Raw genomic sequence first — 27,458 nt, 5'->3', positions numbered from 1 at the left:
TCAATCCATGCAACAACACTCAACTCTCCAGTTTACCTTCATGTGATGATTTCCATTCATATATAAAGACACATGCTTGGAAAAACAAAGCAAAGATGAGCATATTCCAAAAATAAGTAAATAGTATTGTTTGAATTTGTATGGCCTTGATGGACTAAATCCCAACTCATTCCTGCTGTGCAGCTGCGCTTGTATCAACGTCAAGACCAAAGACAAAGGGATACACAGAAGAGGTTTCGTAACATGCGCCTGTCTATGCTAATCCCCTGGACCCTTATCCTGTATGCCTTACGGGAGGTCCCCTTCCCTACTGTCACAAACTGTTGATATAAGACAGCTTTGTTTAATTAATGCCTAGGTAGACCTATAATGTTATCATTTAACATGCATTCCTTATTTACTGATCATATAAAACACATATTCATACTACATACATCAATTATAACAATAATAATAATAAATATAACCGCAAGGGGTGATTAGCGGGTTCGAGCAAAATGAAAAGTCAAGAACACACTAATGGAAGATATATAAATATGACATATAATTATGAAAGAAAGATCTTCCCCTTAATGCCATACTGTGCTTCAGCTTTCAGGTGAGTGGGCTGCAGAGCAATGGCCGAATGTCATGTCTACCTTGTTCATAATGCTCTAATCGGGATTTGAACTCTGGACCTAAGGATCACCAGTACATGGGATTATCCCATTGAGCCACTAACAAACCTGAACTGTACCCTCATTCACATTGTGTAAATGTCTACACAGGACACAACATCAAGAAAACTCCAAGCACACATTTATCAAATGAATTAAGGGCTTTCTTAAAAGAATATACCTGAAACATATTTGAAATTCTGGAACAATAACGGAAGAAATACAAATATAACTAATTAATTTTAAAGTTAATTATGAAGGAAAAATGTTTAACGAAGAAGTTCCTCTTAATGCCACATGCCATGTTTTTTTTATACAATAACAAAATGGTCATATAAGAAAAAAGGGCTAACTGCTCCAACTTTATTGGCCAATATTTCTCAAATGAAACTAAATTTAAAAAAATTAAAATAATTCATTAAAAATTAAAAATTAAATTAAAGAAATTAATAATTTTGATTATTTTTGTAGCCTGTGAATCTTTTTATCATGTTTGGTTTTTCTATGAAATTGTGGGAAAAGTTAACATTTTTAGGGCATAAGAGCAAGGTCATAATGATGCATCTGATTCTAGAGATTAATATGATGAAAGAATTTTGAGTCCAGGTCAATCTGCCGAGGAGAAATAAGCCTAAATCATGATTTTTTTTTACAATAGCGCCACCTTTGTGTGCAGTACCACAAATTTGGGTTGATGGGTAGTGGGGGTTATTGGTAACCATACCTGAAAATTGTAAGAGTTTTCGACTTACGGTATAGGCTGCAGTATGACTTTTACAGAATTTGGGGGAAAAATGTCCCCTGTTATTTGTCTGGTTTGAATTGGAAATTGTAAAGGTGTGTTCACACCGCACTTCGCCCCGCGACACGTTTCAATGTTAAGTGAACGTGGAGACGCGAATCGGGCGAATTCTTTTTTCGCCTATTCGCGCGACAAGATTTGATTGACAGCGCGATTCACAGCGTTCAACCGTTCAGTGAACCGCAGTTTGGAGGAGAAAGTGATTGTTGCCGTTTGCGACTCCCGCTCTATATCTACATATAATATATAAATATCTATATCATATAATATATACGATATATATAATATCACGGCACAAAGAGGTGTGCGCCTCCGGATTATATTATTAACCCATAAACGACGGGCTCTCCCTCTTCCACAACAGGTACAGACACACATCTCGGCCATGGTTGATGAGAATGAATTGGCATGAATGACCGTTGTCAGGCAAAAAAAAAATTCGCCCCGCGAATGCACACAAAAATGCACAGCGACAGATTATGATTTGTCGCGCGGCAACATTCGCCTATTCGCGCGAATAGGCGAAATGGGGCAAAGTGCGGTGTGAACACACAGTAAAGAGTTGTTCAAATACATTCCTTTTGTTACAAAACTTTTTCCAACATTTTTCCTCAACAAGCGATGTTGTATATGATGCTATCTCTGCAGAACTGGTACAATTGGTTAGTTGTTAAATAAATCTCATATTTACGTGACCCTTATTGTATGATGTAAATATTTTGAGATGGACCATCAACAATAATCTAGATCAATTTCATGGCTAGCTATGGTGAATAACATGGATGTAGAGTATATGAAGAAGACAGCAGGCCAAAAACACAAGACAGGACACTTTAAAAATGCAACAAGTTGGTAATAATCCGATCCATTCACCCTAGTTTCTTACATGGTCTCAAAGTAAATTAAAATGCACATGTTTCTTGTTTCTCTTTAAACTCTGGTTAATATCATGGATTGGGATGGCCCCCAGTAGGATTCGAACCCCTGACCCTGACGGTGTGTTATTGCCACACTCTACTCGTGGATCTCCACGTCTCTCCTCTTGCCTATTTCAATCAGTGTCCGGCACCTCACATACAGAGATATCGGAGCTGTAAATAGCTTCCCTGCTGGGGGTGGGTGCTCCACGCTGCAGTCGAAGCTGAGGTAGAGCCAGCAGGGGAGTGGAGGCTGTTTCAACAACGGGGACGTCCACTGATCCCTGGGTGCCCCCACCCATGACTCCTCCCTGGCAGAGGAAGCGCAGCAGGCCGACCCACAGTGGGTGGCAGCGCGGGGCGTAGACGATGGTGGCCAGATCCCTGGCCATGTGCGGGCACAGCCGGGCTAGCATGGCAGGGGAGAGAGGCTGGTCTGCAGGCTGTGGAGAAGGCGGTGCGACGGTGCCCTCTGATCCCCTGAGATGGGTACTGCGCAGCAGCCCTCCTCCCAGATCAACAGGGTACAGCGTGAAAGGCAGCCCCAGCCCCGGGTGGCTCCTGGTGTCCAGGCAACAGACTGTGGAGGAACTCATATGGAGCCCCACTCACCTCATCCCTCTGCAACTATTCAATACTGGAAATCGCTACATGCACATTTAATATGTTGGTCTCCTTTTTGCCTCCTGATGCTGTTGAATATAAGTATTAAGTTATAATATAAGATGGAGGAAAAAAAGGGTCACCAAAGGGACAATTGAACGAATACATTTGGAGTAATGGCCTTTAAAATTATTTTTTTGCATGCACAATGAAAAAATGAAGCAAGATGTATCAATGTCAAAAAGAGGGGAAAGAGTTCATGCCTTCTGTTGCTCCTTCGGGCCCACACTTTTCATAAAGTGTATTTAAGTTTAATTTAACCCTCCTTCCCATTTTACTTTTTTAAGATCCCCTGCAGTGTGGCATCTATTAGAAACTATACACATTTTTTTTTTCAATATGATAAAAAAAGTTGCTTATAATTTGAACCATTTTCAATTAATGATATTTCAAATGTATTGTATCTCTAATTGGCTTTATTGAGCTATGCTGTCTAATAGGCACAAAAAGAATCGTAACTAAATATTTCCCTTTTGAGTAAGGGTACCAGAACTGGCCATTGGGGTCCAACATGAAACTGAAAGTGTAACCAACCTTAGTTAGTTACACTTTCAGTGTATAACACAATGAAAATAAACACTCTTGCATTCTTGTATCAGGCTAGCATATGGAATGGCAGAATGAAGAACTTGAACTACTGAACTGAGAAGATTACATTCAAATCAACACAATGAATACAATAAAATTGACACTTCATATGCATTCGCATAAGCAATTAGCATTGCATAACTAATGTTAAAAATAATCCTGTGTCCTGAGTGATACACATTCTTAAAAAACTGAAAATAACAATCATCAGTAAAAATAATAAGTTATCTGCTGTAATAGGCTCTCCTCTAAAGTTTTCTGCTCCTGCTCCTCCTCCTCCTGCTCCTCCTCCTCCTCCTCCTCCTCCTCCGTCTCCGTCTCCTCCTCCTCCTCACTTCATATCCACGCCGCCCTCCTTAGGCCAGGTGTCAACAACACTTGAGCCGGATCCGGACTCCCGCGGGGAGTGAGAGTCAGAGAGGGTGTCACTATCGGAGAAGCTCTCTGTGTAAGAATCTCCTGTGCCAGAACTGAGATTTGTGCCACTGCTGCCAGCAGAATCCCAGAAAGCCTCTGGGGTTCCTGAGGCCTGTGGTATTAGTCCCTCCTCCTCCTCCTCCTCCTCCTCCTCCTCCTTCTCCTCCTCTTCCTCTCTGAGCGGCGGCCCGGCCTGGTGCTGGCGCTGGCGGCTGATCAGCTTCTGGAGCTGCAGCTTGCTGGTGAAGAAGACCCGGCGCCAGCCCAGCTCCGCCCCAAGGGACCACACCTCTGCTGGGACCGTCTCCCAGTGGCCCCGCACCGCCTGCTCCCAGAACGCCTCGGAGCTGCACAGCTGGGAACCACATGAACAAAAAGCAAGAGCAGTGAGGAGATCGATCAATGGCCAGCAACACATGGACACAGTAAAGTATCGTTATAGGACCGATATCACGGCTACACTTCCCTGCCCCCACGACCACTCACAACAGACAACACCAGTTTGCCATTCCTTTAACAATGGGGGGGGTGGGGGTGTTGTGAGGGCTGACCTTCCTTAAGCGGTGGGAGGTCTGGCCCAGCGTGCCCACGTCCTCCAGCTGCAGGTGGGCCAGTATGTGGAGCAGCAGGGTGTCAGGCAGGCGCTCCAGGTAGTCATAGCAGCCTCGGCCCAAGGCCAGCGAGTAGGCCTTGATCCCCTCGCCGAACACCAGGCCCACCTGGCCTGGGGGGGGGTTGTTGTTTTAACCTGGGAGTTTGTTGTATGATTATGCAAATACTATCATAAAACCACATTTTTTCCCAGAAAGGAAAAATCTGAATTATTATCAGTAAAAAATATATGTATATCCAAAACTCAATAATGACAAAATGTGTATTTGAAATAAGGGGAATTGACTTTGAGCATAAATAGCCTTGGTAGGCCGACAGTGGCTTGTGTCAAGAAGCAGCTTGCTTTAATAATGCTAACATGCGAACAAATCAAAAGCCAACTGATGGATACTGCTATGCTGTATGGACTGCATGGCTACTGATGTACTGTATGGATACAGATGTACTGTATGGATACGGATGTACTGGCCCCACAGTGAGCCTGGGATGCGGGGGTCCACTGCTGCCACTACCACAGCTAACCACACGAGGGCAGCATAGAACCCTTTAGTCTTCATCATAGACATAGATATATATAGAACACTAGATGTCTCAGCGCTGCCGGCCAATGGAGTCGAACGTCTGCACTGGCGTCCATCTTGCCACAGTCAGCTCGCTCACCCATAACTTTGTTATAAACGTCAGAGATGTAGTTATGACACTGCATACTTATGAATAATTATGTTATGTTCTAAAAAAAAATTAATAAACTAAAATAGGCAGGGCTGCCAACTTTTGGGTTTTCGCTGCCGTGAGATTCTGTAGAATCTTGTAATGCATACCTTATAGCAGGGTCCGCAGGTGTAATTGTTGACTGTGGGGGGGGGGGGGGGGAGATCGGGATTGTTGACGGGGGTGGGGGGGGGAGGTGATTTGGATTGTTGACGGGGGGGGAGGACGCGTGTTTTTTGAGAAAGTGGATGTGTGTGGATCACTGACCTTACCTCAGGTACCACCAGAAAGCTTGCCTGTGACAAGATGGCCGCCTGTGATGACGTTCTAAACTCCGCCGTAAGACATCTAGTGTTCTATATATCTATGATCATAGAGCTCTATAGAGCGCAAGTGTGGTGCCGGTGTTCTGTCCATTTCTGCTACCCATCAGATTTAGCTACCTAGTGGTTCTGCGCATAAAGTAAAAATCTCATTCATTTTCCCCATCGAGATTTTGATTAATAGCCTTAATGTCGTAACCATCCAAATGATACGTACCACGCGCCGTTATATTGTGAATCAATCGTTTTTGCTCCTGTAGAAGCCACACGTTAATTGGAGCAGCATCTAGTTTTTTAGAAAAACACGTTTTATTCGTGATGTCATTGAAATCACTACACCAGGGGTTTTCAAACTTTGAGTGTGTGTGGACCACTTTTTATAATCAAGAATAAAAAACCACGGACCACCTGCAGTACCGTCGCGGACCACCAGTGGTCCGCGGACCACAGTTTGAAAATCACTGTCATTCATCTGCTCATAGACCGGGTTCAAACTTTAACCTGTGTATAATAACACTATCTCGAGCAGCTAAAACCAACGATATACACTCGGGCAAAATCTCAAATTTGTTTTGTTCATTATGAGGCATGATGAATGATTTGCTCTGTTGGGGGGGTTTTGTTGTATTTCTACACCCAACTTTAACATCTGCACCACAACCCTCATTTGATTGGTTAATACCAGTGGACGATCAGTCCATACTGAGCGTGCTGTGATGCGGAGGGGTGAGGAGCAGGTTTACTCTGTAGGCGGGTGTCCTCCAGGTAGTCCTGGTGGGACTCTCTCTGCTCCCCGGGCTTTGCGTTCCTGGAGGCGTTTCTCAGGGAAATCTTCCAATACCTCCATATTACCTGGAAGGGGATTTGTCAACGTTTGAACACAACTGAGGAATCAAACCCACATTGAAGCACTGAGGAGCTTGACGCAAGCCCCGTGTCGTCTTGTCGGGAGACAAGGTTGCGACATGGGCTGTGTTGCTATGGCGAAACATTTACTGTAACACACGCAAACGAACATTTTCAGTTGTACAAGACAATAAATAACTTACGTCTGATTTAGTGATGGTTAATTGATAAAAATCCTTATTAGGCGCAGGGCCTTGTGCACTTATTTCAAATAAAGGTTCTTTCAGAAGAGAGGCCATTTCAACGAGGTTGTGGTTGTCATGCCAACAGCAGTGCCGCACACAGGAACACCAGAGGTGCCACTGAGCAGTGTGTGAACAGGTGCATCTCACATGTTAGTAATATACTTATATATAATGTAATTGTTGACCTCAAAAGCTGTACGTTTATTATATCAACGTATGGATTTTAGAACATTTTGAATTACATCCCTTAAATCACATTATATTTTGTATGTGGATGTATTGTAAAATCTTTTCTAGACCGAAAACATTATTTTTGTGTAAATATAAAATAAAAGTTATTATTAGACATAATATAACATGACAACTGTTCACCAACAAAAATAAATCCTCTATAGCACAATCTGTAGTTAAAAATCTTTAATTTATTTATACATATATTTATATATGTACACAACGACTTAACCATTCATGTAAAAACAAGTAACATTTTGTCAAATCCAATGTTAGTCATCACTGGCATATTCCCAGAGACTCAGGCACTAGCTTCAGTCCTCTCCGCTCGCCTCGCTTTCAAGCTAATTGTCTCGAAAGTTGAAGAAAAGGAATAAACGTTTTTTGTGTCAGAGAAGAGCAGAGAAACAGCTTGGTCAATTATCTATAACAATTCATGATGGCAAGAAATAACTATGGAAATTTTGTATATGGTCCTTTTCTATTTTTGCCTTTAGCAATTTCCACGTGGTGACCTATTCTCACCAAAAGGTTACCTAGGTTACCCCCAACGACCCTGAGACCGTAACAAGACAGTCTTACCCTCACCTCAGTGTTATGTTATTGGTGAACTTCCTGAAAAGTGCTGCACGCTAACACACACACACACACGCACGCACGCACACGCACACACACACACGCACACACACGCAGACACACACACACACACACACACACACACACACACACACACACACACACACACACACACACACACACACACACACACGTCAGGGGGTAAAGAAATCGTGTTGAAGTTTGATTAGTGTTCATAACTCCGTGCAGGTAATGTCACAAAAGACGTTCCTTCTCTTTTACTTGGCCTCTAGAAGTCTCACCTGATCTGGGCTTTTGTGCTGAAACAAGACTCCAGACCCTTGAACCAGGGATGATCTTCAAATTCAGATTTGCCCTTTTTTAAATCTCCACAGGCTGTATATATATATAGGACAGTTCTACAGTTAGATAGAGCCGGCAGGCATTATATATAGGCCTTCCAGGCACGTCGTATAGAGCTACGTTCTTCTAAAATAAAATGAGGGCACTTTTTTTTTAAGGACAATCTAGGACACTTGTTCACCATCATCATCTTCACCCTTTTGTCTCCGCACTGGGGGGCAAAACACTTTGAGGTCCAGAGTGATGGCAGATTTGGCAGGAACCCTCTTCAAGGAAAAGAAAAAGCTTAAGGTATACAGCCTTAGTATTTTAAAATATACATTGTAGTGGCTACCTCCGCAAGGCATGGAGTTCAACACACCTTGGTTAACTCAGTCCAAGCTGTTCCATACACATAACATGTACATAATATCGATTACAAATTAGGATATGCACTACGTCCCTACGCACATAGACAAAGAAATAAAGAGTATAGAGTTCTGTATATAGTCCATAGGGTATATAATTACCCTCCCTCACCCACCGCACCCTTAAGTCTTGAGTAATAGTCCTTTATAATTCCTTCATTGTGTTCATGTAAACGTTTTTTTTTTGCTCTTAAGAAATTAAATAAAAAATCTTTTTGAAAATGTACTGTCACTAGCTGTACGTGACAGTATGGGGGAGAGTATGTGCTGCATGCTGCCCCCTGGTGGCGGGGACTGGAAGGTGTGCTACAGGAAGGGGTTGCTGGAGGATCCTCCAGCAGAGAAGGCTCCAGCTGAGGCCTGCAGGAGACAACATGAGGGGGGGGGAGAAGGGAGGAGGTTGGGGGGGGGGGGGGGGTAGTAAATGCAATGAAAAATTCAGCAACAGACAGTAAACACTATTTTTCACAGTACTAATAAAAACATTTCATTTTGATGCAGAACAAAGTGTATTTCTTTTTAGCCAGATGTGTTTTGAATCGGATCCTTTCATCCAGTTACCAACATTCCTGTTAGAGGCTTCGTCCCGCCCACCATCCAACCCACCCACCCCCACACACTAGATAATGTAGTTCTTCTTCTGGGGAACATGTAGAGTAGAGCTGCATGCTCACCATGAAGGGGTTGTTAGACAGGCCATGGCCAGCCCCAGTCTGGCCGAAGGGGGCCATGGTGGGCTTGGTCTGACTGTACATGGGGTAAACAGGGCCTGGAGTGGGGAGGCAGGGAGAGAGAGAGACAGGAGGGTTGCACAATTAACACAAATAATCTAATCACTTCATGTTATTATGCGTTTGTACATTCAAAACAAATCACCTGAAAAACTCCTTTAAACAGTTGTCGAATAGTGGTCCAACTGTGTTTTATACTTATGTTTGAATGACACAAATGTGTCACTCCACACCCACAAGCACAATAAAAGTAAAAAAACAAAAGGAAGAATTGAAGTTTAGCTCCTATTCCAACCAATACATGATGCAGTAACTACCAATGAATAATAATTTCACTGCGCAAGAGTTGAACTCGGAACGTAGCGCCACATGTGAATGTGGCAAGCAGAAGAATTAAAAAAAAAAAATCATTCCAATTTCATTGCACAATAAAGTATTTTTTATGTATTCATAAACAAATGTGGATGTAAACCACCAGGGAAAGGTAGTGCACAGGTTGGGGGGGGGGGGCAGGGTCACTGAGGAAGGGGACACTGGGGTAGTTAGGAGCAGGGCAGGGGCACTAACCATTGGGTTGTGGGTGGTAGGCCCCAGGCTGGGGGTAGGGGGCGGGGGCCTGGCCAGGGAAGGGCTGCTGGAAGCTTCCGCTGAAACTGGTCGGGAGGCAGTAGGAGGAGGCATTCCCAAAGCCAGCAGGCATGCTCATAGAGCCAGTCGCGAAAGAGGCTACAACACACACGGGCCATACAGAAAGGGTCGGTTTTCAATCACGCAAGAATGCGCACGCACACATATGGGGACACCCGACACAGACAGGGGCAAACGCACAGGGACACACACACAGGGGAGGGGTTTGCAGTGTAGGATTTAGACACAGATTTGTCTTACCGTTTCTCTTATGTTTTGGACAAATTATAATCAAATATGCCAAATGAAAGACAAAGTGTTAGACACAGACCTGGAGGAGGCGGTCTGCCGTTGCTCTGGAAAGGATTGTTGGCCATCTCTGGGGCGACCGCTGAGGGAACAAAGGGGTTTGTGGAAGGGACCGCTGGAAGAACCCCAACAGCATGAACACGTTACGCATTGAAAGATAAAGGAAAAAGGCTTGCAGAGTTTTCAGCATTTTGGATGAGTGTCCATAGCAATAATAAGAATAATTCTGTTCACCTCCAAAGCCATGTTGCATGCTGGGTAAAACGGATTGAGTCTGTGCAGGCGAGCTTCCCAAAACCGGTCCAAAGACATTCCTACAAACACATTCATCAAGCATGTTGAAACCTTTCCTTTGAGAGTCATTGTTTGGTTGGAAGAAACTGTATGAACTAAACAAATGCACTCGTCTTTTAATTGTTTAGACTACATTCTTTGTTGGTTATTCACTTGGAGTAGGATTATTCTTACTCTGTTGCCAGAAAGATTCGGACAATAAACAGGGAATGACCTTATCTCAAAATATTTTGTTTTAAAAACCCAGCCAGAGTAACAACATTCAGTGTGCATCACTGGCTAAACTTCCGTTTCAATGGAAATAACAGCTCATAGCTGCTCTCGTCTCTATCTCCATCCCCCTCCCTCCCTCCTCACCCTTGCACATTGCTGCCGGTGGGAGCGGAGGAGCTGAGTTGGTTGTCCAGCTCAGCCAGGGCAGCGTAGCGGTCCTCGGAGGAGCTGCCCATCTGGCACTGGGAGGGGACAGCACTGGAGATGGAGGGGATGGGAACTCCTCCCCCTAAGGCCAGGGAGGAAGGGAGGGAAGAAGGGAGAGACAGAGACGGTTAAACATTCCGATTATTGACGAGGAAGACAGGCAGTAAATGTGTATGCTAAAAGAAAAGAAAAACATCAGCAGAAAAAAACAAAACGAAAGCATGACCATTAATTTACCTATACTGAGATATTTTGAGTGTGGGTATAATATGTTTTTTATAATAATCTTTTGGCAGACACACCAATTTTTTATTTTGCAGACTGTTGCACATATCTAACACAAGTAATCATCATAAATAATTTATGGTGATTGAAATCTTAAGTGGAAGAACAGTTTGCTGAGTATAATTGGAGAATGGGGGGGCGGGGTGGATGGATGGGTGGGGGTACCTGACGAAAATGAGGTGGAGGGAGGTGACGTGCTCAGATGAGATGGGATTCCAGAGTTTCCAAAAGCCTCGAAGTTGGCAAAGTTGGCATTTGAATGACCATGGGGGGCAGCTGCCACCGACAGATAAGGGATACAAAACGCTGATCATGGCTGCAAAGGCACTGGTTGACGGCAGTGTAAACAGATAGACGTACATCTATCTATGGATAAATATACACATCCCCGCGATGCATCCTCATGTGACCAATAGATGGGTGGACTGTGAAAGGGAATACCTGATTGTGTCGGAAAATGTGCAAAGTTGGCAAAGTTGGCAGAGCCGGCGGCTTGCGCAGGCGGAGCGGCAAAGATATCCCCTCCAAGAGCAGACAGCAGGTCAAACTTTTTCTCCTGCCCGCCGAGGTGCACCTTGGTGCGACCCAGTCCAGGAGACTGGGGTGGGGGGTGGGCAGACAGAGGAACAGAGGGTGTTGGTGGGAGCGGCTGGTTTAATGCATTGCAGTCGGATGCTGCGTCCTGTGATTTACCATTTACTACTATTCTATCATTTAGAACAGGCTTTATTAGAGCGTGGATTGCAGTGAATTCAGATACAGGTCATTAAGGAGGTTGTTTCCTATCTCTCTTGCTTGGAAATCCTGCTCAAGGATAAACACAGGAAGGCGGCGAACATGGGGGAACAAACCCAGCTGGTACCTGGCGCGGTGGGGTCTTGGTGAGCTGCAGGGTCTTGAGGGGCTGGACCTCCGGGGTGCTGCCAGTGCTGCTGGCCGAGGAGCTCGACACCGGGGCCTGGACGGTGGACACAGCCCTGGCCTGCTCCGGGGGAACATACCTGTACCCCCAGGGAAGGAGGAACCGTCTCATGTTAACATTAAAACGGATGGATGGGCAATTAAAAAAACTAACCCTCTACTGATTTGGTGTAATCTGTGAAAGCATTTTGCATGAACCTAAATTTTCATTGTAATTCCATTAATGTTTTGATTTAGTTTTCGTTATAACATGTTTTATACATGCTATATCTATATATTTTGTTTCCAATACAATTAAGCAGTCAATTAACAGTTGGTTCCTGGCAAAGATCCTGCTTTTTGTGTCTTCTTTTACTAAAAGACCCTGACACACCAACCAGATTATCGGTTGTCGGACAGTCTGGCGAGAAAAGGCACGACCGGACCGATTTGGTGATGGCCGATTCAACATGTGCAAAGATAACCGACGGCTTTGACGACAGCCGATCACACAGCACACACCGAACAGACTCGACCGATAATCTGGTTGGTGTGTCAGGGCCTTAACATGTTTGACATTGACTAAACACGAATACAAGTAACAACAAGAACGTCTGTCCTAAAACAAGATTGAAATCAGATTACCATCTTTTCTTCTCATATTTCTCCTGAAGGAATTCTTTCACTTTCTGCGGTTCCCGGAAGTCAGGAACAACTGAGGTCCTGTCGTCATAGAGACCCAACCAGATGTGTTTACAGACCTGGCGGGGGAGGTGGGTGGGATGGGGTGGGGGAGTAGGGAAGAGGAATGTTAAGGGAGTCGGAGAGAGTAGGGGGAGAGAGAGGTTCGACATAAGGGAGGGGGAGGGGGTGACAAGGCGTGCGTAAATTGTGTGTGTGTGTGTGTGTGTGTGTGTGTGTGTGTGTGTGTGTGTGTGTGTGTGTGTGTGTGTGTGTGTGTGTGTGTGTGTGTGTGTGTGTGTGTCGGGGTAGGGGGCAGGGTGGAGAGGAATGCAAATAAAGTTGTCTGAGCGAAGCCCAGTGATTTGCCAATAAAGTACTAGTACTAGCCCATAATGGATCTGAGAGGATACATGAATGCGGAACACAGAGCCTGTTTCTAAATGTGTGTGCTGCGTGGATACCGATAAGGAAACACATACCTCATTTGTGTGTTTCTGTAGGAACTCGATCTCATGCTGTGTAAATGTGGTCATAGAGATGGACTTTACTCTGTGTGGGGGATTCAGCCCTCGCCTGTGTGTGAGGAGGCAGAAAAGGGAGAGGTTCGCAGCAGAGAGCAAGATGCAACAACAAACAACAACAAAACCTAAAAAGGAATGTGGTACAGGGCGTATATTACCAATTTAGCCAAAAGCATAACAGTGGTATATAGTGCACCTGTGTTTGTATGTGTATGTGTGTGCGTGTTTAGACAACTGGCAACAAGAACGTTTCAAGAACATTACATTTGGATTGGGAAAAAGGTACGCAAACAGAGGTGTTATTCTTTAGGGAAAGGTGATCTTCAGTGTATTTTGGCATCTACATTACCTACTACTTGTTTATACAAGGTGCATAAGGCTTGTTTTGATAATCTGTCAATTGAGTATGCTATAGTGTCAATTTAGAGTCTGAAATGCCAAATTGATTCCATTTGACCACCCAGATAACAGATATGGTAGATATCCTAATCAAAGTTGAGAATTGTTTCCAACGTGAGTTTCTAGGGGTCGAGAAGTGTTTTTCTAGACTAACAGCGACGCAGATGTCTTGTCTCCAGTAAAGAGACCCGCCCCGTGTCTTTATTGTCTACTAAAGGTGTTTTCGGACGTCCGAGGCTCTTCTGCCTCCGACGTGATGTTTTAAAATGCTAGTCACATATTTGAGTAAGCAGTAAATATATTTTAAACTGTAATGCTGACATGATGGTGTGCAGCCAAAATGAGGACCAACATGAACTTGTACAATAGCCTATATTCTCACCGATTCCCATCGACTACGCGGAAAAAACACATCTGTCAATTAAACACAAACAATGATGCGACCGATGCAGGTCGAAACCATCTCCTGAAGATGGATAGTCCCACGTTAAGACAAGTGATACTCGGTTCTGGTCCTAGCGGGCTGGCTAACGGTACCGCAAGGGGGTCCCACCCTACACAACTAACGCCTTCAACATCAAGACAGTCACACATTGCATCGTTAACAACAGCAACACAACGAGACAACCGCACTTACAAGACCCCCGAGCAGGTGGTGCAGACGAACGATCCCACGGTCATGTTGGCGTAGGTCGGGCCGCGTTGGTCGCAATCGAAGCATCTCCGATTCGGGGGAAGACTGGTCATCTCCCGGAGCATCTTCAGATGTGTGTCCTCCTGTTTTCGTTTCGCACTCGTCGCCATGACCCACTACTACTACTGCTTCACTGCTACGGTCAGCTGGAGGTATCAATGTGAGGTCACCTGGGTGAGGGGACGGGGGGACTGTCTACCGGGGAGACGTACCGCGACAGCGGCGGCCAGACACCTTGCCGAGAGGTCTAGTTTGGGGGAGACTGATGGCTGACTGATGAATGACTTCTTCGGAGTAAGAAAGAGGAGGTAAACATAACTTCATACACACAGTCGCCACCTATTGGATTGGAATGCTGCAAGTGTAAGAAGGTTAATCTACTGTCTTATACATGATAACTTAAGTATATACTGTATATACAGTTTATGTCAAACTATTCAAACAATTCAAATGATGCATACTTAATCATAAAATATAAACAGAAAATACAAATAAGAAGTCCAACATAAATAGTTTTTTATTTGCAAAAATCTTGACGGCATGATAACTGCACATGATCATCGACTCAAAATGGAAACATAATTCAACATTTTTCTATGATGGGAGGACCACAAGATCTCCATCTCTCAACTCGACACACTGACGTACTTAACATTCAAGGCTTTGGTCCCTGCCTTGGCTCCCGTCACCCAGCAGGTGTCCGCTGAATCTCTATGTGATGAAACATACCCTGTCTCCAGAGGCATCAATGGCAGGGATCACACACTGGTCTCTTTCATAGCCCTCCCTCTCACTGGGTCTTGGTTGGTCCTTGAGTCTAGCGAACCACGAGAACATCTTTTATGTGCTTCATTGACAGGCGTGTGTTGGAGCGACTTCCCTGTCGCACTGGACGCACCGCTGGAGACCACTGCTGAGAGGACCAGTGTGCTGTCTCTTGTGGGAGGACTGGTAAACAAAATGTATCAGTAGATTTAAAGAAAATATGGCAGGATCTTTTGGGTTTCTCATCCAACCCAGGTCCGAGACGCAGTGGAACGCTTTCTGCTAGGCTTTGTTTGTTTTTTTACTTGTTTTGCTGGGAACAGCTTCGGCACCGTCCATCTGCTAGGAGAAGAGATGAAGAAAGAAACACTCAATAGTTTCCTTTTATTTATTCAAGTTTGGGCAAGTTTAAGTTTCTATTAGCAGGGCTGTTTCTGACCATCTGGAGGTCCCAAGCCACCACTAATAATAACAAACTTTTGTATAGATCAAGTTAATTTAATAAGAATGATAAATAATGGCTTATATCTATTTAGATTCGTGTTTAGTGATGAACATGTACTCTCTGCCCTGGTTGACCATGATGAATCAATGGGCGTCACCTGTTTCCTCTTCCTGGTGACTCTGAAGAAGTCCTCCATGCGCGTCTGTCTGTTGAGGCCACTCTTCCTCTGCTCCTCCCTTTCTTTCCTCTTTTTCTCCCGCGTCTCACGGAATTTAACCATTCTCCCGCGGATCCTGGGCTCTCTGAGGCCACACACACACACACACACACACACACACACACACACACACACACACACACACACACACACACACACACACACACACACACACACACACACACACACACACACACACACACACACACACACACACACACACACACACACAAAATGCTTATTAAAAGTTTCTACTTAGTTGTAATAATGAATCCATTTGAACGATCAACTACAATTTAAATTGTCGGTGCCGTTAAAGTAGTAAATGATTATAAATGCTATTTTAACGGCACCGACAATCCAAAAAGCCAGTCGAAACTAGATGGAAAATGTGTGTACTTCAAAACGTGATGCAGCTTTTACTTCTTTGCCACCTACAGAGTTTGTTATGTACGATCATTCATAAACCCCACGTTATTTTCCATAGACATTTGACTGAGGGAACCGGAGCCTTGGAGGCGGGACTTATTCTTCAGGTCTATTGTTTTAAGAAAAATGAAGACACAAGACCAAAAGTGATGCCATTTAAAATGCATCATGCTCTGAATTATTCACTAACATCCATTTCCACAATATTAGTCAGAGTAACAAACAATTAAAAGAACAAGAACATCATTTCACAACTATTGACATGGGCTGTAAGCCTAACATTGTTTGAGGCAAATGTGGATGTTAATGGATGTTTCAGAATGTTGGTCATGGTGTTAAGCCAAATAAGATGACCTAGTCATACCAACGGGATATTTTTGAAGTGATTTCAGAATAACGGCGAGTGTAACTCCACGTTTTCGCCACCCTTTCAGACGGCTTCGTAACCCAACGTTGGAGTACCGAAACTTTTGGCGGTGGAAACGCCAATATAAGCGAACCAAACCGCACCGCTCGGTGGAAACGCCAATATAAGCGAACAGAGCCGCATTGTACCGCAACGAACAGTAGTGCACCGCCCGGTGGAAACGAGGCATACGAGCGGGTTTGTTGGTTCTCGTAGCCTAGAGACTTGAGGGGATAAACCCTCCCTCCGGGCTGCTCCACAGCCAAGGCTCCTGCTTATTGGTTCATAGCGCAGCCAGGGCTCCAGCCTATAGACCTCTGAAGAATAAGTCCCGCCTCCGAGGCTCTCGGTTCCCTCGGTCAAATGTCTATGGGAAATAACATGGGGTTTTTGAATGATCATACATAACAAACTCTGTAGGTGGCGAAGAAGTAAAAGCTGCGTCACGTTTTGAACTACACACTTTTTCCATCTAGTTTCCACTGGGTTTTTGGATTGTCTGTGCCGTTAAAGTAGTTAACTATTATGAAAAGCATTATGCTAACCTGGACAGACTTAGGACGTCATGACTCTCCCAGTCAAGGTTGCATAGCAACATAGCAAGAGGCTGAACCTCGCCAGCAAATAAGTTTTCTAGACCACTGAAATCACGTGTGAAATGACCATCATGGTAGGTTGTGACTGGTTGCGAGCACTCCCTCCTCCCTAACAAGTATGACGTATGAAGTCTGCGCAGATTGGAACTAGCTCCCGGTTAGCATTAAAAATCGTTTACTACTTTAACGGCACAAACAATCCAAAACCCCAGTGGAAACTAGATGGAAAAAGTGTGTAGTTCAAAACGTGACACAGCTTTTACTTCTTCGCCAGCTACAGAGTTTGTTATGTATGGTCATTCAAAAACCCCACGTTATTTCCCATAGACATTTGACCGAGGGAACCGGGAGCCTCGGAGGCAGGACTTATTCTTCAGAGGTCTATTCGTGAATAGACATTGACGCGATTCAGATCCATTAGCTAGTCCCACCCACTCAGAGGAGGACTTTCCTCCTCTCTCCCATTGAACCCCATGTTATCCACCGGCCGCCAGTAGTTCCAGAGAAATGAATGGGAGTCAATGGAGGCTGAGGGAGGAACGTCCTCCCCGAAGTAATATTCAATAGGCGATAGGGGGTGCTAATGTCCCTTTACCCAGGGAAACAAACATTACATATACAAAGGCATTAAAGTAGTCATATTTAAGGGCATTAATTCATTACAGTAGTCTGGGCAATCTACACTTTTTATTCTCAACAATGTTAAGGAGGACCTTCCTCGCTCTCCTCACTGGAGAAGCCTCCACTGATATAGATATATATATACTAGATCTATATAACATGAGACTGAAGCACACACACATGAGCCTACCCACTTGACATGCATTGTGTGGCAGAGGAGCTTCACCAGGCCCTCCTCGTCCGGCTCCGTCCACACCAGCTCCTGGGCTACGGTGCGGGCCCCCTCCAGGAATAACTTCCGGGCATCTTGGTACTGCCAGAAATGTGGAACAGGATGTATCTGCAGTGTGGCAATATGAAGAAAAAGGTTGGTTGGTTATATATATATATATATATATATATATATATATATATATATATATATATATATATATATAGAGGGGGAAGATGTCAATGGTACATAAGGCTATCTAGCACCTCTCTGTTGATGTGCAGAACCACTTGCTCTATGGTGTGATGTTCCTGGATCAGCTTCAGGGCTCTTTTGGGGCCTAAACCCACTATCTTGTCGCAATAGTCACAGCCCAGTAGAATGCACAGGTCCACAAACTGGTAGAGAGGTAGGCCATGGGGAATACAAGGGAAATTAATTCCAATAGATGTTGCCCAACACATACTGTATATTACCCATGTGTCAGGTTGAAGCGATGTGTGAATTAATGTTATTAAAAGTCATCATCTTACCTCCTCCTGGCTTAATTTCAGATTTTCAAGGATCTTGGGCAAGGAATATTCGATAACCTCACTGGAAAAAAGTCAATTTTAGAATTTTATAGACCAGCTATTACCAATCTTGATTTTGTTAAACTTTAGAAAACTTGTACATTTCAGTCATTGTCTTTTTCATCGTTAATTTCTGACAAACCACTTTGAAAACTGGAAGTCAATCAAAAAAACATGGCTTCTACTTTCATCAATATTTTACTAAAGAATCTGAGAATCCAGAAACAGCACTCTACAGCTCTAACCTGTCCTTCTTTGCGTTCAGTTGACGAATGAGGAGGCCCCCTCCAAAGGGCAGGGTGTCCATGTCTTCTGATGCCACCGCGTCCGCAGTACCTTCACTCACGAGGCGCGCACACAGAGCCTCCCCATCCCCTGGGGCCTGGAGCACACCAAGGGAAAGGCTAATTTACATTTACATTTACGGCATTTAGCAGACACTTTTATCCAAAGCGACTTACAATAAGTACATTTGTCATAAGAAGTGAATTTAAGTGCCAGGACGTACAACAGACAATAGTGGGTGGGGGGACTGAATGGCTGAATGGCTGAAGGGGACTGAATGCAGAGTCTAAGTGAACTCTGAACAGGTGAGTTTTGAGTCTTTTGCGGAAGCTGGTGAGCGACTCTGCGATCCTGACATCGGCAGGGAGCTATTTCCACCACTGTGGTCCCAAAATAGAGAAGAGTTGTATTATTATTTCTGATCGACCTTTGCTTGCTCTTAGCGATGGCGGTACCAGACATCCAGCTGAGGTAGTTGAGCGGAGGGATCGAGCTGGGTAATATGATGCGAGCTACTACAGGGAGCCAGTGGAGGTGGCGGAAGAGGGGGGGTCACATGGGAGAATTTAGGTAGGTTGAACACGAGGCACGCTGCCGTGTTCTGGATACGCTGCAAAGGTTTAATCGCCGAGACAGGGAGTCCAGCCAGAAGAGAGTTGCAGTAGTCAAGGCGGGAGATGACCAGCGCTTGGACTAGAAGCTGAGCTGCTTCCCTTGTGAGGAAGGGCCATATCCTGCGAATGTTGTAAAGTGCAAATCTGCAGGATCGGGCCACCGAGGTGATGTTTGCGGTGCAGCATAACTGGTTGTCCAGTAGCACACCAAGGTTTATGGCAGTTGGAGAAGGAGATACAGTAATGTTCTCGACAGTGACCAGTAAGTCCATGTATGGGCAATCTTTCCCTGGTATTAGGAGGAGCTCAGTCTTGTTGAGGTTAAGCCTCAGGTGATGGGCAGTCATCCAAGTGCTGATGTCTGCCAGACATTCAGATATGCGTGTTGCAATCAGGGCTTTGTCAGAGGAGGGGAAAGAGAGGAATAGCGTGTCGTCAGCATAGCAGTGATATGAAAAACCGTGTGATGTAATTAAAGAGCCCAGAGATCTGGTATAGAGGGAGAACAGAAAGGGCCCCAGTACAGAGCCTTGGGGGACACCAGTGTCAAGCATGCAAGGTTTGGACAAGGAGCCATTCCATGTTACCTGGTGCGATTCGTCAGGTAGGATGTGAACCAGGATAGGGCCGATTCAGTGCCAAGTTCGGCGAGAGTGGTAAGGAGAATCTGGTGATTCACCGTGTCAAATGCTGTGGCTAATAATGAGATTCATCCAAATATTGTCCTGCCTCTGGGGATTTCCTGAAGTTAAATCATTAGCAATTTAACATCTTGTGGCTGATAGCATACCTGAATGATTGGTACAGCTAGAAGCTTCAAGAGTTGAAGACAGTCCTTGGTCTGTGATGATGCTAAAAAATAGGCAATAAAACGTCTCACTGATACGTTCAGGACTATTTAAAACTAAGGGCAAACAAGTTGTTAAGTGAAGTTGAGTAGTGAATGGACAGTAGTAGAATAATAAAATGCATGTTAGGTTTGGGCCTACCTGCACCGGAACGGTTTGGGGAGCTCCATCCTGCGATCTCTGCTCTCCTTTCCAACTGTAAGGGGACACAGTAGGCTGTTTGTCTTCAGGATGTCATTGCTACATATTACTCTTCACCCTTCAGTTATGATTAGAACTTATATTCTAAAGCAAACTCTTATTCGTATTCTTGTTAAATCAGACAAGAGAGACATCTTTAAAACGCACATCTTGAATAAAAAACCGCTGTCAATACTCACAACAGCCTGCTTCTCCCCAGGGGGCTTCCCGTCAAACACGAAGACGGGCTTGATGTCATGTTCCAGGAAGGTGAGCGTGCGGAAGAAGATACCGGTCATAGGACTGAAGATACAGAATAAATCAGGTATAGCAGATACCTGCCCATTTAATATAGTAAAACCAGGAGCATCCAAAATGGATAATTTATCCAATACTCACTTTAGAAAGTTGGTAGGCACAGCGGTCCGGAACTGGTTCATAATAATAGAGGTATCCAGCGCAATCACCTTCCCTGATGAATGACAGAAAACACGATAGATACACAAAATACTAATGGTGTGATCTTGTTTTTGTGCAACTTGTATGTGAGCAATATTAAAGTTTATTTGAGAAAGCCAAAAGGTATGCTAACCAGGATTAGCAACCAATAGATTACTTTACAAGAAAACCACAGTTAGTGTATTACCTGCGTAGTCACTTATATCTTTGTAAGAGATCGCACCAGGTGCTGCGATGCGAATCAGATCGGCCAGTTTTGTGATCCCCATTGTTATGACATGGGAATAGTTTCCTTTAGCTGGTGGCGCTACCTCAACAATAGGACTTGTGTCGTGGCTATATAACACGGATGAACCAGTAGGGGCAGCATTGGCCAGTGGTGTACAATCAAAGACACATCATCAACATCCTTCATTTATTATTTACACTGAAGTATTAAGAAATAATACATATTTGCATTAAGACAAAGAATGAATGTCTAACATCACAGTAGAGGTACATCATCACAGACGCAATATTAATTTAGCCAGTAGCATTTTGTTGTGAAAGCCGTTTTGGATTTCTCACTAAATGCCCATGGTTCACATTGATCATTCATCCAGAATGAAATATATATTTTTATATACACATAATTACTTTATATACACATATATCAAGTACACATATTTATAGCAAACTAGTGATCCAGCATACAATGTAGTAACAATGGAAAAAAAACAACGTTCATGCCTTTACTCTTTTTGGTCATCAATATCCATTGCCAGAAACTATTGCCAAATAAATTAAAATACATGACCATTATCCTTCATCATTTGACTCAAGATAATAAATGGTATCAAAATGTTGAACTAAACTACTGTGCATTTGCAATTGCTACAATGCTCCATAAACACTATAAAACTCAAGTGTTGCAACAATACTCATAAATATTGTAAATAAATATTATACACACAGTTTTACATTATTTTGGGTAAGACGCAATGATTATTCAGGGAAATTATTATGGCCCCTCTAGATTTTGTCATGTTATGACACTTAAGAGCAAAACAACATTCATTCAAACTACTGAACCACAACCCATAACAAGATAACCTGATTCCATCTGTCAGTCTAGCATTGCTTTCCCAAACCAATTGTCTCAATCTATTGCTTCTCCTTTTATAAGTCCCCCCACCCATTTGTAAACTATCACCCATGGGCAGTGTTCGTAGATCATAACCATTGAGAGGACTAACATGGCTGTTGTTTTTTGGTTCACCTTTTGACCATGCAAGGGAGAGAACTAGAAAATGGAAAGAAGAATTTGATCCGACCACCGACGTTTGGGAAAGTCAATTGTCAGCTGTCTGTTGTGGGTCGTTGTTAGCGACGGAACCAGGTCCAGGTGTTGACTAGCCAGAAGGCTACAGTAGCAGAGTACAGAATCATCTCTCTCCTGGAGCGCTCCTTGTTCTCCTCCTCCAGCAGCTGCAGACGGCGGTTCAGCTTCACAATCTGAAATAACAGTTCATTAGATCAGGGATCGGCAACCTTCACTATCAAAAAGAGCCATTTCTGGTCCCTCCCACCAAATAAATCTATCTGGAGCCACAAAACCTCTTCGACCCATAAAATGAAGATAAAACAGCATCTAAAGTTTTATATAGTTATACTACATATAAAATAACCAATAGTCTATAGTTTGTTGCATTTATGAAATGTGTGGGTGTAGGATGTGACGTTTATTTTAGTCAACAAAATATTAAAACACTTTATTTAGCTTTAGTGTCACAGTATCACCTTGATCTCCAATATAAGAAGTGTTCCCTTTGAAATAAAAAATAAAAATCGTTTTTATTATTTATTCAAAGCTACATGGAACATCAAAGATCAAATACTAGATCAAATACTATGAGCACTCCTATGAGAGGCATTCTTACACTGCTCGTATCCCTCTGTACGTTCTGGCTTATTGTTGAGTTGATTTACTTCCTAGTGGTAATGTAGTGTCGGTTGTTTACCTGACGTCGCAGGGAGGACGCGTCCACCAAGCTGGACTCCTCAGCTGCTAAATCAAGGGTCATTTCCATCTGGGTCCTGTGGATAATGTGGTTTATTAGGGACAATTATGCTAACTATTAACCCCAGCCATTTTTAAAGGGCCCCTTTTACCATCAGGTTTAAGTCTGATTAGCCCTTACAAGCCATTTCAAATTGGACTGGCCCGGTGTGACTTGGTGACATCAAAAGTGGGAGTGTCCACCTACACGTGTGATAGATAGATAAGCCCACCAGTTGCTACACTCCACTGGGTAGGATGGTTCACTGATCTATCCTTCATACATCTAGGTGGACAGTCCAGCTTGTGATGTCAACAAGTTGCATGGCAGATTTTCATATGGCTTGTAATGGCTAATAACAATCAAACCCGTTGTTAGAAATAGGGGGCTTTTAAATATTCTGCATCAGTCAATCATATCATATTTGTCTTTGCTGCCACCTTGTGGATTTGTAGTTAATATCATCAGAAGGAATGGAAACAGGTATAATATATGCAAGCACAGCTTAATACAGTATGTATTGTATATTGTATGAGCATGTTGGTGTAATGTGTCTTTAGGGTTGCCGACCCCTTTAAAGCTTAGAACCTCAGTCAGTCCAGATGTTGACTGGTACAGGTTTCTTAATGATTTATACAGGCTTCCATAGCCTCTAAGCCATCCAAAGGAAGCACAGCAGATTGTATTCCAAGTGTTTTACATTGACTTGCTTCTGCATGAGATGAGATGTATTGATAGAATAAAACACACAGTTATGCAGCACACAGTTTCACGAGAAATAAACATACAAAGATCACTTGATTATATATTATTATAAAACAGGTGGCTTAAATCAAGCGATCTGATTGGTTCCTAACTGTTGTATAATGAGCGTATACACACAGCTATGATGCCCATTCAGTTTACGGAGTTCCGTATCACTCTGTGCCTAACTTGAACTGTTGTTAATTTATATAAAAGCAATAGCATAGTTCACTGAAGCCTAAAAATATGTTGATTGATGGAGAGGGTGGAAATGTTGTAAAGCAATAGGCACACGGTGAGTGAACTGCTTGATAGTAGGCTAAATTGCCGGCGAACCAAGCTACCGTCTCTAGCCTTCTCTCTGAAGGACGCTACAGTGTGTTGCATAGCAACCGCCGCACACTTCGCAGGCAGGCAGGAGGGACTACATTTTTGTATTTGTTTAAAAAATGCTTTTCCGACTTTCTCATTTTTTCAAAATTGAGAGTGTCTACGACTTTCATTTCGCCATACATACGTAACTGTTTTATAAAAGTGAAATGTTCTCATTATACCACAGTTAAGGGGGTCACCCCTTAACTGTGGTATAATGAGAACATTCCACAGCCTGTCGTGATCTATTGCTTAAGTAGAATCTGAAGGCTTCTACTGCTAAAATCTGTCAGGGCCAGGTTCAACAACTGTGGGGTGTTGGTTCTGCACATAACAAGACTACCATATAGTTTTGCTGTAGTTTTGCTATTTTGCTGACGCCTTTATCCAAAGCGACAACAACCATTCATGCACACATTCAGACACTGGCGGGGGAGTCAACCACGCAGGGCGACAGTCAGCTCGTCAGGAGCAGTCAGGGTTAGGCGTCTTGCTCAGAGACACCTTGACACTCGAGGTGTCGGGGTGGAGCCGGGGATCGAACTAGCAACTTTCCGGTAACCAGTCGACCCGCTCCACCTCCTGAGCTACTGCCTTAAAATGACAAATAATATGGACCCTAACCCAGACGGGAGTCTGCCCACTACACATTCCCAAAGAAGAGAGAGTCACCTGCGGGGCCCGTCCTCCAGGAGGTCCAGGATCTGCTGGTAGGCCCGGCGCGTGGTGGACTGGATGTAGCAGAGCACGCCCCCTGCTGTGTACAGGCTGATGTTGGCATCCTCCGGGGAACACAGAGGGGGGCACGCCCGGAACGGCGGGGGGGCAGAAGAGGGGGACGGGGTCACACTGATGGGGGTAGGAAGGGAAGGGGGGAGAGGAAGAAGACATGAACGATGTGAGTGAAGGATTGAATGTAATGTCAGGAATGTCTAATGTTAAAACCTTAAAAATGAAGTGATCCATTTTCAGATAAATCCATAAATGAGTTACAGCTCAAAGAAAAACTGTGAAAAGCCACCAAATATTGCTTCACAAATGACAAAAGAACACTTTCTGTCGATTCAACCATCGATTGAGCGACTCATGTCGCGTGGTTTCTGTGCTACTGTCCGGTTAGCCAGCAGTACCCACCTCATGTCCCCTCGGCCGGCGTGGCTGATATGGCGAGTTGCCACGTTCTCGCTTACGCTTCGTTCCCGTCGAGACCGTGAATGAGAGCGCACCTGAGAATTCAGAACCACGACAGATTACTACATTGTTTAGGCCGAAGCTGAAGTTGGTCGATTCAAAGAAAATTGTGGGTTTAAATGATGTGGAATAAAATAAATCACACGCGAACCAACAATACTCAGTGATGCGTTCTGATAACACAACCACCCATTAGCCTTTGTTTATTATATAATTGTAAGCAATGACACATCATATGAATAAGAACAGATGAAATACAACCAAAGAGACTAAATCCTGATCGGTGCGGGCCTACCCCCTGGCTGACGTGGGCCTGGGGCGAAGGGGTCTGCTCCGTCTCCAGGGAGTCCAGGGGCTGCTCAGAGAGGGTGAGGGTCCGTGGGGGGGCCTTCATGTCCAGCAGGTCCATGGGAGGTCCAGTGGTTTGGATCAGGTCCAGGTCGTGGGGTCGAGAGAACCGAGGGTCGTCCTCATCTCCTGAAGGGTTGAAGAGATGAAGATGATGATGAGGGGGATAAAAAATAAATTGGCTTTTAATCCAACACAAACATTTTCACATACAAATCCTCTCCTGCCGCACGTCGCATAATGATCTACCTTTAAACAAGTTTTAGATGATTTGCTAAATATGAAATCCATACAATTATTTGAAAAGTTTTGAGAGCTGATGAGCTGATTGCCAAAGTAACCAGTAAGCCAACAAAACTATTAAGCTTCACTACACTGAACCTAAACAATTTACTCACTCATTGGTGTGGTTCAGTTTTTCCTTCACCAATTCCTTTCCATCACTCCCAATGATTCATTGTCTTCTTGTTGTATTGATTATTGTCATATAGTCCATGATTCACATCACAACACAGACCAAGATAGCCATAAATAAATAGATACAAGTCGCCATGCCTACCCGCTATGATGATCCTCTCGGGTACTTGCATGAGCGTGGTGGGGAAGGGGAAGAGGTGCTGGACAGGCAGCCCCCCGGAGTGAGCGTCCGGGGCCACCTTGAGGGTCTCTGGGATTCTCATGCGCTGGTTGATGCCCTCTGTGTACTCCAGATCGTAGTGGATGCGGTTCATCTCGGACTCCTCCGCAGAGGGGGAGGTATAGGTTTGCCCACTCATACAGTCTACAGACATCGAGGAAAAGGAAGCTAATTCAACATGGGCCAATATTGTGTCAAGAGAGTCATTTTTACGTTACATTACATAATTTTTGATACAGTGTAGGATTCGCCCTTTATTGCAATTCACAAATGTCGGTGGTCTGAAAGGAATAACAGTGATACTATTAAACCTAATTTCGTTTTGTTGAGTATTTTAGAAAAAAAAATAATAGACCATCCGTATGTTTATTGAGGGAACCGCAGCCCATAAATAACAACCCAATATAGGCTATTGGATTTAAGTCAAAGCGTGAGAATGCAGTTATACCGACTCTTTCAAAATGGAAAATTTGGTTGTCATTCTACCACAGAAAAGAGACAATTTTGTTAAAAGGCTAAAACGATGCCAACTCCAGTGTCTATTCTCGGCCGTGAAGAGCGTCACGGGACGCGACCTGCGTTGGAGATACCGCTGGAGGCTAGCTGGCTAGTGCAGGCACATCGGTATACGACGGCTTCATTCGGCCCGCCGTGCTGTCAAACTTACCGTTTGGAAGTCTGCTAGATTCAGTTGATAAGATCACTTGACAACAGACGGGGACTGGAGGGCACATGAGATAAACAGAGCCACGACGAGTGAGGCAGCAGCAGGCGGCTACGGGGCAGTGTTGCCAGATTGGGTTCGATTTCTGGCCCAATCTGGCAACACTGCTACGGGGAGAACGTGTGTAATCATTCGCTCGTTTTGTTCGACGTGGTGCGTTGGCCAGAGCGGAGCTTAAGTGCTCTGATGATCCACCGGGTTGGGTGGAGAGAACGGCGAGCGGAGGGTACTCGAGAAAACAAGTGCCTACAATCCCCCCCAGCTAGCGGTATTTGTCAAATAGACACAAGTTGACTAAAACGCACACAGTGTGCTTATTAATCGTCCATCACAAATGAAACCCAAAAGTTAAATTAAATAATATTGGGTACATATTGTTGCTTCCAATGTTATGTATTCTTATCTTTAAGATAAATACCGTGTGTGTGTGTGTGTGTGTGTGTGTGTGTGTGTGTGTGTGTGTGTGTGTGTGTGTGTGTGTGTGTGTGTGTGTGTGTGTGTGTGTGTGTGTGTGTGTAACCACTTAATATTAAT

At 44.1% G+C, this 27,458-nt stretch overlaps 3 protein-coding genes across 4 annotated transcripts; all 3 read right to left on the bottom strand.

The window, feature by feature from the left end:
- Positions 1–7,182: 7,182 nt before the first annotated feature.
- Positions 7,183–14,456, bottom strand: agfg1b (ArfGAP with FG repeats 1b). Its single transcript, XM_084480671.1, has 12 exons — positions 14,165–14,456; positions 13,087–13,180; positions 12,569–12,684; positions 11,886–12,024; positions 11,465–11,621; positions 11,189–11,299; positions 10,676–10,820; positions 10,259–10,338; positions 10,047–10,139; positions 9,656–9,814; positions 9,032–9,126; positions 7,183–8,717 (listed from the first exon to the last, which is right to left on the bottom strand). The coding sequence occupies exons 1-12, from the start codon at positions 14,329–14,331 to the stop codon at positions 8,664–8,666; spliced, it is 1,410 nt and encodes a 469-aa protein (XP_084336797.1). The 5' UTR covers positions 14,332–14,456; the 3' UTR covers positions 7,183–8,663.
- A 325-nt stretch (positions 14,457–14,781) lies between these two features.
- On the bottom strand, positions 14,782–21,190 carry LOC311360445 (putative flap endonuclease 1 homolog). 2 transcript variants are annotated; one of them, XM_084480521.1, is made up of 11 exons: positions 21,057–21,190; positions 20,810–20,882; positions 20,611–20,713; positions 20,372–20,426; positions 20,173–20,234; positions 18,729–18,865; positions 18,445–18,505; positions 18,178–18,309; positions 17,895–18,040; positions 15,589–15,733; positions 14,782–15,328 (listed from the first exon to the last, which is right to left on the bottom strand). In XM_084480521.1, exons 1-11 carry the CDS (start codon positions 21,136–21,138, stop codon positions 15,269–15,271), a joined length of 1,056 nt encoding a protein of 351 aa, XP_084336647.1. In that variant the 5' UTR covers positions 21,139–21,190; the 3' UTR covers positions 14,782–15,268. The 2 variants fall into 2 exon arrangements, with proteins under 2 accessions (XP_084336647.1, XP_084336648.1); XM_084480522.1 differs by having other exon boundaries at positions 14,782–15,325.
- Positions 21,191–21,385: 195 nt separating this feature from the next.
- On the bottom strand, positions 21,386–27,001 carry LOC311360771 (mitochondrial fission factor homolog A-like). Its single transcript, XM_084480862.1, has 7 exons — positions 26,868–27,001; positions 26,123–26,344; positions 25,511–25,692; positions 25,159–25,250; positions 24,697–24,873; positions 22,870–22,945; positions 21,386–22,363 (listed from the first exon to the last, which is right to left on the bottom strand). The coding sequence occupies exons 1-7, from the start codon at positions 26,932–26,934 to the stop codon at positions 22,232–22,234; spliced, it is 948 nt and encodes a 315-aa protein (XP_084336988.1). The 5' UTR covers positions 26,935–27,001; the 3' UTR covers positions 21,386–22,231.
- Between the last annotated feature and the right edge of the window lie 457 nt (positions 27,002–27,458).

This window comes from Micromesistius poutassou, assembly GCF_964030765.1.
Source record: "Micromesistius poutassou genome assembly, chromosome: 16".
Classification (NCBI taxonomy): domain Eukaryota; kingdom Metazoa; phylum Chordata; class Actinopteri; order Gadiformes; family Gadidae; genus Micromesistius; species Micromesistius poutassou.
This window is presented reverse-complemented; position numbering and strand designations above follow the sequence as displayed.

What these genes read in the sequence shown, in the direction of transcription:
- agfg1b (XM_084480671.1), bottom strand. Translation starts at nt 14,331, where the DNA reads ATGGCGACGAGTGCGAAACGAAAACAGGAGGACACACATCTGAAGATG. An exon ending in AAATATGAGAAGAAAAGATG is followed by an intron (nt 12,025 to 12,568) that starts GTAATCTGATTT and finishes CTGGGGGTACAG; the next exon opens with GTATGTTCCCCCGGAGCAGG. An exon ending in CCAAGACCCCACCGCGCCAG is followed by an intron (nt 11,622 to 11,885) that starts GTACCAGCTGGG and finishes CCCCCACCCCAG; the next exon opens with TCTCCTGGACTGGGTCGCAC.
- LOC311360445 (XM_084480521.1), bottom strand. Translation starts at nt 21,138, where the DNA reads ATGGGGATCACAAAACTGGCCGATCTGATTCGCATCGCAGCACCTGGT. An exon ending in TGAAATTAAGCCAGGAGGAG is followed by an intron (nt 18,310 to 18,444) that starts GTAAGATGATGA and finishes CCTCTCTACCAG; the next exon opens with TTTGTGGACCTGTGCATTCT. An exon ending in TGCCACACAATGCATGTCAA is followed by an intron (nt 15,734 to 17,894) that starts GTGGGTAGGCTC and finishes GTGTGGCCTCAG; the next exon opens with AGAGCCCAGGATCCGCGGGA.
- LOC311360771 (XM_084480862.1), bottom strand. Translation starts at nt 26,934, where the DNA reads ATGTGCCCTCCAGTCCCCGTCTGTTGTCAAGTGATCTTATCAACTGAA. An exon ending in ATCTAGCAGACTTCCAAACG is followed by an intron (nt 26,345 to 26,867) that starts GTAAGTTTGACA and finishes CGATGTCTGTAG; the next exon opens with ACTGTATGAGTGGGCAAACC. An exon ending in GCCGGCCGAGGGGACATGAG is followed by an intron (nt 24,874 to 25,158) that starts GTGGGTACTGCT and finishes TACCCCCATCAG; the next exon opens with TGTGACCCCGTCCCCCTCTT.